The sequence below is a fragment of the Phascolarctos cinereus genome, unplaced genomic scaffold (assembly GCF_003287225.1).
Source record: "Phascolarctos cinereus isolate Bilbo 61053 unplaced genomic scaffold, phaCin_HiC Scaffold_1;HRSCAF=81, whole genome shotgun sequence".
NCBI lineage: Eukaryota > Metazoa > Chordata > Mammalia > Diprotodontia > Phascolarctidae > Phascolarctos > Phascolarctos cinereus.
The window spans coordinates 204044490-204058781 of NW_027555514.1; the positions used below are offsets into that span (position 1 = coordinate 204044490).

Genomic DNA, 14292 nt, shown 5'->3' on the forward strand with positions numbered 1-14292 from the left:
AGATTGGCCCTGGATGTAGTGGGAGACCTAGGCCTTTTTAAGTCAAAACTGACTGAGGCAATATCCATTCAGTGATCAAGGCTAGGTAAGAAATGAGGTAGAGAATGGCCTGTTTACCTAGTCACAAAAGAAAAATCAATCTGGGAGGAGGTGACCCTCAGGGTTTCTGGCCAAAACAGAAACAATTGTAATTTACATTCACTCTGAGACAATCAGGGCCTAAACAATGACCAAGTATAGTTTGGCCTGGAATCTATTATTGACTAATTAATAAGAGTCAGAGTGATTTGGGTTTAAGGTCTGGTACTTAAGAGAATAAAAGGTTTTCATGGTCACAATTAAGGAAGGAAGCAAGGAAGGAAGGAAGGAAGGAAGGAAGATAGATATTGTTATGCCTGCTCCACAAATTGTCAGAAACAAAAAGACCCAGAGAAAAAGGAAGTCATATAATGAATCAGGTAGTCATCCAGTTAAGAGGGAACCACCTACTTTGCTCTAATGGTTAGGAATCCCTTACCCCCCCCCCTTAATTTAGAGTTGAGGAGAGGAGGAATGAGTTAATCAACACAATTGATTCCCACCCCTACTCTCAGTCCAGTTGGTGAAATGTCTATATAAGGGGCAAGTATCAAACACATAACAATGTTTTAACATCTTTAGAAAGGTTTCATACTCCGTTACTCCTTTACAAGATGGGAAGAAATCTTCCAGTCAAAACTGACGCTATTAGAAGGAAACTAGCTATTGAATGACAAAGGAGCAGCCATGCCATTGGTGGCCATTAAAAAAATGAGAAACTCCTTATAAGTCAACTGAAGCCAGAGATGGCTCTGAGTAGTGTGACCTCTATTAACAGAGGAGAAAAAGAATTATGAAAGAAGATTCTAGTTCCTGAAAGGAAATTATTCCATCCCTACAAAAATATTGGCCATATTTTTATATAGAAGCCATTATAACAATATACCTTGTTTATGTACAAAATTTTTTAAAAAATCATCAAAACCTTTGGCTGAATTACAATTTTTTTTACACAGATAATGCTAGAAATATGGGCCAAATTAATTCATTTTTTTCAAGGACAATTAATTGCCAGTCAAATATACATTAATTTGAATTTATATGTTAAATGTTGTACCAGAATCTTCCTTTTGCAAAATTATGATCAGAATACTTGCTTTCTTTAACACATTCTTTATAATACATATAATTTATTTAAAACTATTTTAAAAGGAGTGGATTGCATACAGATTATCATATAATTTTCTAGACACATTTTTGTCTACATAGATAACTATCAGAACTTATTTCATTTTTTAAATATTTTTGTGTTTCAAGGAAGATATAAAAGTGCCTTGCAATTAGAGTAACTGATTTTAAGATCCACTGCAGGTAATCAATAATCTCTGAAGCACTTTTGATTGATTATATAGATTCTAAAGGGAAGAATCTCTACCATTGACAGTTTCAAATGTAATCACATGAACATTACCAAAGCAGAGATTTCTTATATTAATATATGTATAAAAATGATATTTATGAAATTGAAATTCATGGTTGAGTTTTAAGCAAAAAAAATACTTATTAACTATATAAAATTCATTTAAGCAACAAAATGTTGTATTGTGAAAGCCATAGAATTTTAACACAATAAAGATTTGAACAGAAAAAAAAAGAAAGGAAATTAATCCTCAGTCCTCAAGGGATGGGAAAAGGGAAATTTCCTTCCCTTCTCTCCTTCTACCCTACAGGCCAAAGGATGTCTCACAGCAGAATAAACAGTATAGCAGGAGATACCACATCCAGAAAGAAGCAAGCCCATGAGTCAAGATTAGGAGACAAGTCAGAGAACTGTGACCTTTGTAAGTCATGCAGACATCTAGTCTTGAGCACTGGGACTGAGTTGCAGAAATGAATATGCTCAGGGAGCCCAACTGAGCAAGTTACTAGCAGAGACAATGTACTCAGGGGAAGTAGCAGAAGGTCACTATATGAAAGAAAAGACTAGTGGAGTCCTGAGGTTCTGGGTTGTAAGTTGCCTGTGCTGTAACTGTTTACTGTGTCCCAGTACTAGATACTACTCATGTACTCTATGTGTATGCCTATTCATCCCACTGATGCTTTTGTGCGGTTCTGGGAAAATGTTACAAGTTTATTGGGGGAGGGTTTTAAAAACTATTGTTTTAATGATGCCGTTTCAGAAATGGTCAGCTGATTATTAAAAGTAAGTACATTGCTAGGAAGTTGTGTACTCTAGTTTTAAAAGTGCAGCTCCACTAAGTACTTTGAATCTAACATTAATCATTCCACTTTCCCTCCAACCCACCCAAATCCTCATCTTTCACATGCAGATTAGAAAAAGGGACATACTCAAAAGGGGAGGTCCATCAAGTCTAAACCAGCCTTTCTCCAGTTTTCACCCATAGCTTCCATTTGGAACAGAAAGTCGATTCTCTATTCCATGTGATACAATCTTAAAGACATGGACTTCTATCATTGGATAGCTTGGGATATCTTGAAGTAGCAGCATGGTGTGACACAAGTGCTCAATTCTGAGTCAGGAGAACTGAATTTGTCTCTACCTCCTGTGCAACCTTGGGCAATTTACAATTCATTCAGTTTCAACTTAGAGGTAGGTAGGTAGCACAGTGCATAGAGCACTGGGTCTTGAATCAGGAAGACCTGAGTTCAAATCTGGACTCAGATACTAGCTGTATGACCCTGGACAAATCACAACCTCAGTTTCTCCAACTGCAAAAATGGGGAGCAACTATTTTGTAGCATTGTTGTGAGGATCAAACACATAGTAGGTGTTATAAAATACTTGTTTGTTTGTCCGTTCATCATTTGTAAAATATTAGAGGTCAAGATTAGATGATCGCTAAGGTTCCTTTTAGCTGTCAGTCCAGGAGACTTCCCTTCTCCCTATCCAAATCGTTTGTTCTTCAGGTTTAATATTCCTACTGTCCCCAAGGTGGGACAGACTTTTCCTGCCAACCTTCCAAGTTGTTCTAGAAATTTGTTTTTCTCCATCTTTTTGAGGGTTCTGCTTCTCTAGAATTTATTTAGAGTCATTTTTTAAAGGTGTTTGGAGGGGTCTGGGGGAGACCTCAGGTAAGTCCCTGCCTTTAATCTGCCATCTTGGCTCCCCTCCCCCAACATGTACATTTTCTTCTCCTGGTTCTCACGTCACTGCATGAGGTCATACAAATTTTCCTTTCATTCTCTGAATTCTTCGTGTTAATAATTTCTTATATCAGAATATTATTGTTATATAATATGATTTTCTCAGCTTTCCCCTGATTAATGGACATGTGTGTCTAGTTATTTTTGCATCAACAAAAACATCTGCTATGAATTTATCTTCCATGATTATCTTTATCCTTTGTCTGAACTCTCCCACAATCAAATGGATTTTATTCTTTATTCCTCTAATTTGTTTGTGATGTGACATTTTATATTTAGGTTATGTGATCTATTTGGAGCTTATTGTGGTGTGTGGTGTGAGATCTTGATCTAAACCCAATTTCTGCTGGACAGCTATATAGTTTTACCAACTTATTTTCTCTGACAGTGAATAATTGCAGTCTTTGGGTTTATCAAACACCATGTTGCTAAATATGTTTGTTTCTGTATGCTATGTACCTAACCTATTTCACTGACTAAAATTTATATGTGTGTGTATATATGTATGTATGTATGTATGTATGCATGTATGTATGTATGTATAGATGTATATATATTTGCCAGTACCAAATACTTCTAAATGATCACTATTTTGTAGTATAATTTAATATCTGGTACATACATCATTGAATAAAAAAGGCAATTTAAGTGACATTGTTGTTTTTATTATGTTGGCCCAAACCATGGGTAATTAATAACTCTCCAGTGATTTAGGCCCATTTTTATTTCTGTAGAGTGGGATTTTTTTCGTGTAGTTCCTATGTATATTTTAATAAAGGAATTCCTAAATGTTTTAAACATTACACAGTTATTTTGAATGGAAATCCTTTGTGCATCTCTTCTTGCTTGATTTTGTTGGTTATAGACAGAAATACTAATGATTTAGATGGGCTTATTTTATGTCCTTCCAGTTTGCTGTAGTTATTGATTATTTCATTTGCTTATATTGATTCAACAGATTCTCTATCTAGAACTAGATAAATAAATCTTTTATCTGCAAAAATTCCTCTTTGTCTATGCTTTGTCTCTTTGTTTTGATGCTTTAGCCAGACTTTCTAGAAATAATGTTAAATTATACTAGTAATATAGTGAATTGCTCTTATCTAATCTGCTTTACCTCTCAATCTTTTTTTTAAGGCAATTGGGTTTAAGTGACTTGCCCAAGGTCACATAGCTAGTAAGTGTCAAGTGTTTGGTCTGAGGTCGGATTTGAACTCAGGTCCTCCTGACTTCAAGGTTGGTGCTCTATCTATTGTACCACCTAACTTCCCCTTTACTTATCAATCTAATCCTGTCTCTTAGGTTTAGAAATATAGGAAACATATTAGAAACAAGCTCATTTAATCTTATGCTTTTGTATTTTTAATACAAATGGATATATGTTGTTAAAAATCTTTAAAAGATCTTAATGTAATAGTGTGATTTTGATTTATTATTCACAAAATTTATTATAATTTTCCCAATATTTTATCAACATTGAATTCCTAGTACAAATACTATCTGGTCATAACTTACAATGTTTTTGATATGTTGCTATCAACTCTTTGCTTATGCTATTATTTTATATTTAAAAGTTATATTGATATTTGCTTGGTATTTTGGCCAATCGTTTTCTTTTTCTGAAACATCTCTCCCTGGTTTAGGCATCAAAACCATTTCTGTATCATAGAAGGAATTTGATAGGATCTTTTATTTTCCTATTTCAAACAATAAATATAATGTTAGAATTGAGAGTTCTTTCAGTATCTGATTGATTCACTTGTATTTGATTCACTTGTAAATTCAATTGGCCCTGAATTTTTTCCCACTGGAAATTCATTTGTCACTTTGTGCATTTTCATTTTTGAAAGGTTTAAGAGATATAAAATTTCCCCTCTGGACTGTTTTGGCTGAATCCAAAAGTTATATTATCTCATTGGCATTTTCTTTGATGAAATTTTCAATTGTTTCTACCATTTGTTTTTTAACCTATGAAGTCTTTAGGCTCAAGTTTTTAGTTTCTCATTAATTTTACTCCTTTATTCCGTGATATGTTACTGAAACTATTTCCATTGTCTTTTGGTTGACAGAGGATGTGTTTGGTCACAGTTGCTACTCCTCAGTTTTTTTAGTTATTTGAAGCATTTTTTTAATGTGAAGATTTTACTTGACTATTATTTTAAACTCTGCATGAATCTTTCTGTTTAAAGTGTGTTTGAGGAGAGATAATTACTAATAGAGATGAGCTAATAAGAGCTAAGAATAGCTCACCTCCCAGTGGCCCAGAAACATATGCAGAAGCACATATGACAGAGGAAAAGAAGAGAGGTAGATTGTACATGCAGAGCTCAATGAGGATCAAATTAAAGAAGGGGAAATAGACAAAACTATTATAATTTTAAAGGTAAAAGGAGCAAAAAAAAGTGTATAATAGCCTGATACAACACCTCCATTATAATAAACCAGAGGAATAGACTTCTCTTCTGTTATAATTGTGAATTTAAATGCCAAACATAAATTAGATAGTCAACAATAGGTCAATAAACATTTATGAAGAACTTACTATAACACAGTCAGTAAACATTTATTAGGAACCTACTATGTCCCAGGTATTGTTTTAAGCAATGGGGATGCAAACAAAGATAAAAGACAGTTCCTGCTCTGAAGGAACTCACAGTATATTGTAGAAGGCAAAATATAAATGATTAAATATCAAAAAGCTACATACAGGTAATAAACTGGGAAGGTACTTGAAGTAAGAGGAGTTGGGAAAGATTTCTTGTAGAAGATGAGGTTTTCATTGGGACTTGAAAGAAGCAAAGAAAACCAGCAGATAGAAATAAAGAGGGAGAGCATTCTATTCATGAAGTACAGACAGTGAAAATCATAGAGTCAGGAGATGAGGTACCTTGTTCAAAGAACAGCAAGGAAATCAATATCACTGGATCATAGATTATGTGACAAGGTGAAAGGTGTAAGGAGAATGGAAAGGAGGAGGTGCAGGTTATAAAGGACTTTAAATGCCAAACAGGATTTTATATTTGGTCCTAGAGGCTACAGGGAGTCACTCAATTTTGAGTTAAGGTAGGGAAGGCAGGAAGAGGGGTAGTGACTTAGTCAGATCTGACCCTTAGGAAGCCTTATCAATGGATTGTATAATGGGGGTAGGGTGGGGTAGGGAGAGAGAGAATAAAGAGTCAAAGATGACATGTAGGTTGCAAGCCTGGGTGATTGGGATGATGGAAGTGTCCCTAGCAGTAACAAGGAAGATAGGAAGATAAGAGACTTTTGGTAGAAAGATAATGAGATTAGTTTTGGACATGTTGAGTTTATGGAACATACAATTTGAGATGTACAATAGGCATTTAGAAACAATGGAGGTCAGTGTAGGGGTTAAAGCTGGATTTAAGAATCATCAGCATAGAGAAGATCATTGAGTCCATGAAAGCTGATGGAATAGTATGGAGTGAAAATAGAGTGAAAACCAAGTGAAATAGTATAAAGGAAGAAGAGAAAAGGCCTCAGACAGAGCCATGTAGGACACCTACCTTTAGCATGTATGACATAGATGTAGATCCAGTGAGTCTGAGGAGACTGAGGAGTGGTGGTCAGAAAGGTAGGAGAACTAGAAGAGAGTGATGTAGCAAAAACCTACAAAGAAGAGAACATCAAGGAGAAGAGGGTGGTCAACAATGTCAAAGCCTAAAGAGAGGTAAAGAGGGATGGGGATTAAGATAATGTCATTAGATTTGGCAAGTAAGAGATCACTGGTAATTTTCCAGAGTGAGGTTTCGGTTGAATAATGAGATCAGAAGGCTAGGTTACAAAGTTAATTGTGTTTTACCTCCACTGAGGGAACTGAGAAGCCAGCCTAATTCATTTCACTTATAAGAATGAATTAAGAAGAAGATGAGAGGAAAGGAAATGAAAGCACCAATTGTAGACAGCTTTCTCAAGGAGGTTAGCCACAAAAGGGGATAATGAGATATGGGATATGAAATAATGGATCAAGTGAGGGTTTTTTAAGGATGGGTGTGGGGCATGTGCATGTTTGTAGGCAGCAGAGAAGCAGCAGGAAAGAATGAAGATAAGTAAGAAGGTAAGGAAATCAGCTGGAGAAGAAAGGATTGAAAGAGATCATTTGTGTATGTAGAAAGTTTGCCTTTGTAGCAGGGACCATGTCATTGTGTAAGACAGAGGTAATGGTGAAGAAAGCAGCAGAAGGCATCTGATTGGTGGTGTAAGATGATGAGGAGGGGAGAAGAGGGAGCTCTAGGCAAATAGCCAGATTTTTTTTTTCAGTAAAATATAAGGCATATTTCTCGGCTGAGAAGATGGGGGAGGGGGAGCCATAGGAAATCTGAGGGGTATTTAAAAGGTTTGGAAGAGACATTGTATTAAGTGTTATAGTGAGTTAATTAGGGAAGTGTAAAATGATTGTCTTTCAGCCACAAGGGACCAGTTGAAGTTATGTAACATAAATCTGCAGTGGATCCAGTCAGCACAGTTTTGTAATTTTCTCTACCTACCTTCATACTAGCACATGTACAGGAAGCAAGAAATAAAAAAGATCCAAGGCTGAGGGTGAACAGGGCAAGACTGTAGATACAATAAGGTAATTAAAAGAAAAGAATAGTATACAGTTGAACTGGTTCACCAATACAGGGAAGGGAGGAGAGTGTAGCTAGTGCAGGAAAGTAATAATAGCATCAAAGGACTGGAAATCATGGTATGGATGAAGAACAGGGTTTGGAGTTATAAGACATAATGAGAGGTGGAATGGCAATTGATTGTGATTAGATAAGGGAATTTCAGAGTTCTTAAACATAAAGGTGGTACACTTTGTGTGATGGCAAAATACAGGGCATGACTATCATGTGGTGAGTTGGAGGCATAGGTGTGAGTAAGTTGAGTTAGGATTTTGAGGGAGTATATGTATGTTAAAATATGTCAGTTGGTATATGTCAATATAAGGGCAGAAATTGAGAAGAGAAAGACATGTAGTGAACATGTAGTGAACTTATTTAGAAAAGAAGGGGACTGTCCTGGAGGCAGGTGGACAATAACCACCACAATTTTGATTGAGTAGTAGATATAGATTAAGTGAACCTCAAAGGAGAAGAGATCAGCAAGTGATGTGATAGAAGGAGAACCTGGAAATGGAAATGGTGAGCAAGGAATATTCCAGAAGACAAGGGAGATTTGGTAATGTAGAAGCTCCAGATTCAGGAAACAGAGGTAAGGCCAGAGATTGATGTCATCCTGGACCCTGAGGCACACTGACTTCATAATCAATTTTGTACAGGTATTTCACCTGGACTCTCAGGGATCCATAGAGAGATGATGGGGAAAACTGAGGATACAAGCTGCCATGTAGTACCACATATTTTAAAATTATCATCATTTTCCAATCATTCTATAAGAAACATCTGAGAAAAATATGTTTAAAGTTTTGAAATTTTTTCTCCTACAAATTTCTCAGAGTCTCTACTGACACTGAAGAAGCTCTCTATAGTCTCTGGCTTGGTAGACTACATAAGTAGTTCTCTCCCTTTCTTTCCCTTTCTCAAATTAAAGTCCTTCATTATGTAAGAAGCAAGGAAAGAAACAATGCTACTATGAACCAGATACTCTGTTAAGTGCTTTATAAATATTATGTCTTTTAATCCTCACAACAATTCTGGGAGGTAGCTGCTATTATTGTCCCCATTTTACAGTGGTGGTAACTGAGGCAGACAGTGACTTACCCAGGGCATCACAACTAGTAAGTGTCTGAGGCTAAATTTTAATTCAGGTCTTCCTGACTCTTCCTGTACCTTCCTGAGATACAGCACACTAGCCACTGTACCACCTAGGTGCAAGTCATCACATAAATACATTTTTACCAGACTTTCATAAGAACCTTCCATCTCCATTTTAAATCATTGTCCAGAAGTATAAAACTCTTGCTTATACATCTTAATGTCTTCCTCTTCTGAAGCCCTTAAATTTTATAAGTAGTAGTCATGAAAAAGTTACTTATGACCCCCCAAATCTTCACTTTATTGTCCAAGATGTCACAATTCATAGTATTGTATACTCTTGGAAATATTTGTACCCATGTGAATCATCAGATTATGTTATATAATTAGGCTTTCAAAGTATTAGTAGCTTATATACCTGGGGTGATAGTAAATATCTCTTTTGTTAATGTCAGGCCAAAAAATTGTTATATTTGTATCCCTTAGCACTAGTAACAAATCTCTATTATTTCCCACCATTTCTTCCCAAGCTACTGATTAAAAGATCTCTCATATGTGATGGCACATGGGTATCCACACTAAGATTCCCTAGAGGAAAAGCAACAGTCTCCTCCTGAGAGACCCCATTCCCTCTTCTTGATAAAAATCTCATGTCTATTACATGGGTCCAAGTATTCAGTTGTCCTTACTCTCCTCTATATTATATTTTCCTACCCTCTGACATTGTGACAAAGGAAAAGATCCACCTTTGTCTCTTCAAATTGTTTATCTTCCTGAATTTTATTTTATTTTTTCATGAAGAAGCAGTTCAGACATTCAATTTATAGGGACAAAATCCCTCCACAATAGCTATCATTTATGTAATGCTTTACAATTTCCAAAGCACTGATAGGAAAAGTAATCATTAACCCTATTTACAACTCATGTCTAAAAGAACTCAATGTGACTGATTTATCAATTTGACATATTAAGCCAGAGAGGAATGAAGGATAAGAAAGTAAATTTTAAATATCCATGATTTTATTTATCTATTTATTTATTTATTTGTTTGTTTGTTTATTTATTTATTGTGAGGCAATTGGGGTTACACAGCTAGTAAGTGTCAAGTGTTTGGTCTGAGGCTGGATTTGAACTCAGGTCCTCCTGACTTCAGGGCTGGTGCTCTATCCACTGCACCACCTAGCTGCCCCAATATCCATAATTTTTAAACTCACTTATATGTTTATTTAAAACTATACAACAACTTAAGGTCCTGCTAAAATTATCCATGGAATATATTATATTACTCCATGATGTTTCAATAAGTAAAATAGAATTGAAATTTATGTATAGACATGTAGGTTAGTGATCATAAAATCACTGCATTTTTCACAAATACTTACCACCCACGTTATTGTCAATTCACGGTTGCTTCCACCTCCTCCTCCTACATCTGAGGGAGCCACATTAGGTGCTAAAATAACAAAAGAGATAAGCTATATCATTTTTTCTCCTAATTTCATTTATATCATTCAACAGAGAAACTTGTTGCTTGCTTAATCTAGGCAAGGCAAACTTCTGCTTACCCTAATACAATAATAATGATCTGAAATAGAAGTCACTGTTTGCCTTAAATTTGAGACTGGTTCTGTGGTTACATGAAATAAAGTGATTTCCCCAACAAAGTACAACAAAATAAATTTAGTGGAAAAGATCCTATTTCCTTTATAGCAGCTTTCTCATTGTGAAATATTAAAACATATTATAAGGTTCCATATGTGATTCCAGCATGACCCACATTTCAAGAATTTCAATCCAATTTAAAATATCCTAAAATTCAAATGAATAAAGCCAAAATAACTAATTATTTCATAATATAGTCCATTTTCTCAGTTGTTGAAGCTAAAAAAGAAGTTTTAAGGCATTTCCTTCAAATTATTTTTTCCTTATATTTGCCATATGTTACAGGTTGCATTTTTTATAAAGCAGAACACATTAAATGTATACATGTTAACTCTATTAACCTATAGGTTAAATACCTATCATGTGCCAGGCATAGTACTAGGTGGTAGGGATACAACAAAAGTTAAAAATAATCCCTTATTTTAGTGAGGTCACAGTCTAATAGGAAAAATAACATACAAAATACCAAATATAATCAATCAACCAATCAGTAAACATTTATTAAGCACTTATTATATACTAAGTGCTTAGGCACTGTGCTAAGCAATGGAGATACAAAAAGAGGTAAAAGACAATTCCTGCCCTCAAAGAGCTTACAATCTAATGGGGGAGACAACATGCAAACAAATATATACAAAGCCAGCTATATACATGATAAATAAGAAATAATTAAAAGAGGAAAATAATTTTTAAGAAAGGTTAAAGGCTTCCTGCAGAGGTGAAATTTTAATTGGGACTTGATGTATGCCAGTGAGGTCAGTAGTCAGAGCAGAGGAGGGAAAGCATTCAAGGCAGGAGGAACAGCCAAGGAAAATATCCAGGGCTGAGAGATAGAGTGGAACAGCCAGGAATCCAGTGTAACTGGATTGAAGAGTATGTACTGGAGAGTAAAGTGTAAGCAAACTGGGAAGACAGGAGAGGCTTTGAATGCCAAACAGCACTTTGTATTTGCTTCTAGAGGCAACAGGAAGACAATGGAGTTTATTAAGTAGGGATGGTGACATGTTTGGATGAACATTTTAGGAAAATCATTTTAGTAGCTAAATGGAGAATGGATTAGAGTAGGGAGTGACTGGAGGTAGGCAGACCCACTAGAAGGGTGTTGCAGAAATCAAGGCATGGAGTGATGAGGGTCTGCATTAGAGTGGTGGCAGTGTAAGAGCAGAGAAGGGGGTATATTAGAGAGATGTTGTAGAGGTGAAATCAGCAGGTCTTGGCAATGTCTTGGAGTGATAGTGAATACATGGTGACTCCTAAGTTGTAAGTCTGAGTAACTGGGAGGATGATTTTACCTTTCAAGGAAGGTAGGAGAGAAGAGGGTTTAGGGGAAAAGTTCTGTTTTGGATATACTGAGCTTCAAATGTCTATTGGACATCCAGTTAGAGATGTCTAAAAGGCATCTGGAGGTATAAGACTGGACATCAGCAGAGAGATTGGGTCAGGAAAGGTAGATTGAGAATCATCAGTGTAAAGGTGGTAATTAAATCCATCAAAACGTGATATTACCAAATGAAGTAATATAGAGAGGGGAATAAAAAGAGCCCAGAACAGAATCCTTAGGGATAGCTACAATTAGAGGACATGATTTGGAGGAGGCTCCAGTAAAGGAGGAGTGGGGAGGCAGAGCCAAGATGGTGGAGTAAAGGCAGAGACTCACCTGAGTTCTCCCCCAAATCCCTCCAAAGACCCCTCAACTAATTCTAGAGCAACAGAACCCACAAAAAATGGAATTTCCAGCCTAAGACAATTTGGGAGGTCTTCAGGAAAAGTCTGTTGCATGAGGAGAAGGGTGCAGTCCAGCACAGACCCCTCCAGCACAGAACATGCCCCAGCAAATCTGGAGCAGGCCTCCGGTGACTGAATTACTGGCAGCAATGGCAGTTTCCAGACCTCACAGCCCACAGATGCCAAAGAAGGTCAGCAGGAAAGGTCTATCACACCTGGGTAAAAGTGAAGTCCCTACACAGCCCTGGCCCCACTAAACCAGGAGCAGGCCTTGGGAGTGACTAAATCAGCAGTGCTTCTGGGACTCCCAGGCCACACAGGGTAAAGGGGATCAGAAGGAAATTGCAGGGCTCTTTTTTCTAGCACTAAGGCAGAACTCTTTTGCTTTGCTCATACACAGATTCAGGTCACAGTCCTGGGTGGCAGTCCCAAGGAGAGGAGGAGCACTAGCTTAGCAAAGCTTGCAGCCACAGTGGAGGAGGGACACTCCTCACAGTTCCATGGCAAAAAGAGTGGTTGTGGTTGCTCACAGACAAAATCACAGGCCAGGAGAGGAGTAAACACCTCTCCTTGGATCATACCACCTTGGAAGGAATGAAAACTTACAAGTCCCTACAAATATCTCTGAAAACAGGTACACAAAACCCCCGAAGCTTGCAACAGTATGCTCTCCACCCTGGAAGCAGAGCCCTACTTTAACAAACAGTTAAAAGTCAAGTAATAGGCTAAGGAAATAAGCAAACAATGGGAAAAAATTCTGACTGTAGAAAGTTACTATGGTGACAAGGAAGATCAAAACACACACTTAGAAGAAGATAGTAAAATCAAGGCTCCTATATCCAAAGCCTTCAAGAAAAATATGGATTGGTCTTAGGCCATGGAAGAGCTCAAAAAGGATTTTGAAAATCAAGTAAGAGAGGGAGAGGAAAAATTGGGAAGAGAAATGAGAGCGATGCAAGACAATCCTGAGAAAAGAGTCAACAGCATGCTAAAAGAACACACGAAAGAAAAATGCTGAGGAAAGCAAGACCTTAAGAACAGACTAAACCAAATGGCAAAAGAGGTCCAAAAAGCCAATGAGGACAAGAATGCCTTAAAAGAAGAATTGGCCAAATGGAGAAGGAGGTCCTGAAGCTCACTGAAGAAAATAATTGCTTAAAAATTAGAATGGAGCAAATGGAAGCCAATGACTTTATGAGAAACAAAGAAGCAATAAAACAAAGCCAAAAGAATGAAAAAATAGAAGACAATGTGAAATATCTCATTGGGAAAACAACTGACCAGGAAAATACATCCACGAGAGAGAACTTAAAAATTATGAATTCAAAAATTATTGGTCTACCTGAAAGCCATGATAAAAAAAAAGTGTAGACATCTTCTTTCAAGAAATTATCAAGGAAAATTGCCCTGATATTCTAGAACCAGAAGGTAAAACAGACATTCAAAGAATTCATAGATCACCTCCCGAAAGAGATCCCAAAAAGAAAACTCCATGGAATATTATAGCCAAATTTCAGAGTTTCCAGGTCAAGAAGAAAATATTACAAGCAGCAAGAAAGAAACAATTCAAGTATGGTGGAGCCACAGTCAGGATAACACAAGATTTAGTAGCTTTTACATTATAGGATCAGAGAGCTTGGAATATGATATTCCAGAGGGCAAAGGAACTAGGATTACAACCAAGAATCACCTACCCAGCAAAACATCCTTTAGGGGGCAGAAATGGACATTCAATTAGATAGAGAAATTTCAAGCATTTTTGATGAAAAGATCAGAGCTGAACAGAAAATTTTACTTTCCAATAAAAGATTCAAGAGAAGCATAAAAAGGTAAACAGGAAAGGGAAATCATAACAGACTTAATAAGATTAAACTGTTTGCATTCCTACATGGGAAGGAGATATTTGTAACTCAGACCTTTCTCAGTATTAGGTTAGTTAGAAGGAGTATATGTACATAAATGTATAGACAGAGGGTACAGGTGTGAGTTGAATATGAAGGGA

At 36.5% G+C, this 14292-nt stretch overlaps 1 protein-coding gene across 2 annotated transcripts in view; it reads right to left on the reverse strand.

Moving 5' to 3' along the window:
- Positions 1-14292, reverse strand: part of CNTN1 (contactin 1) — a 272757-nt gene that overhangs the window by 26149 nt on the left and 232316 nt on the right. For both annotated transcript variants that reach the window (XM_020975799.2, XM_020975800.2), the window contains exon 17: positions 10286-10356. In XM_020975799.2, the coding sequence (XP_020831458.1) occupies positions 10286-10356 (71 nt within the window). The remainder of the gene's footprint in view (positions 1-10285; positions 10357-14292) is intronic.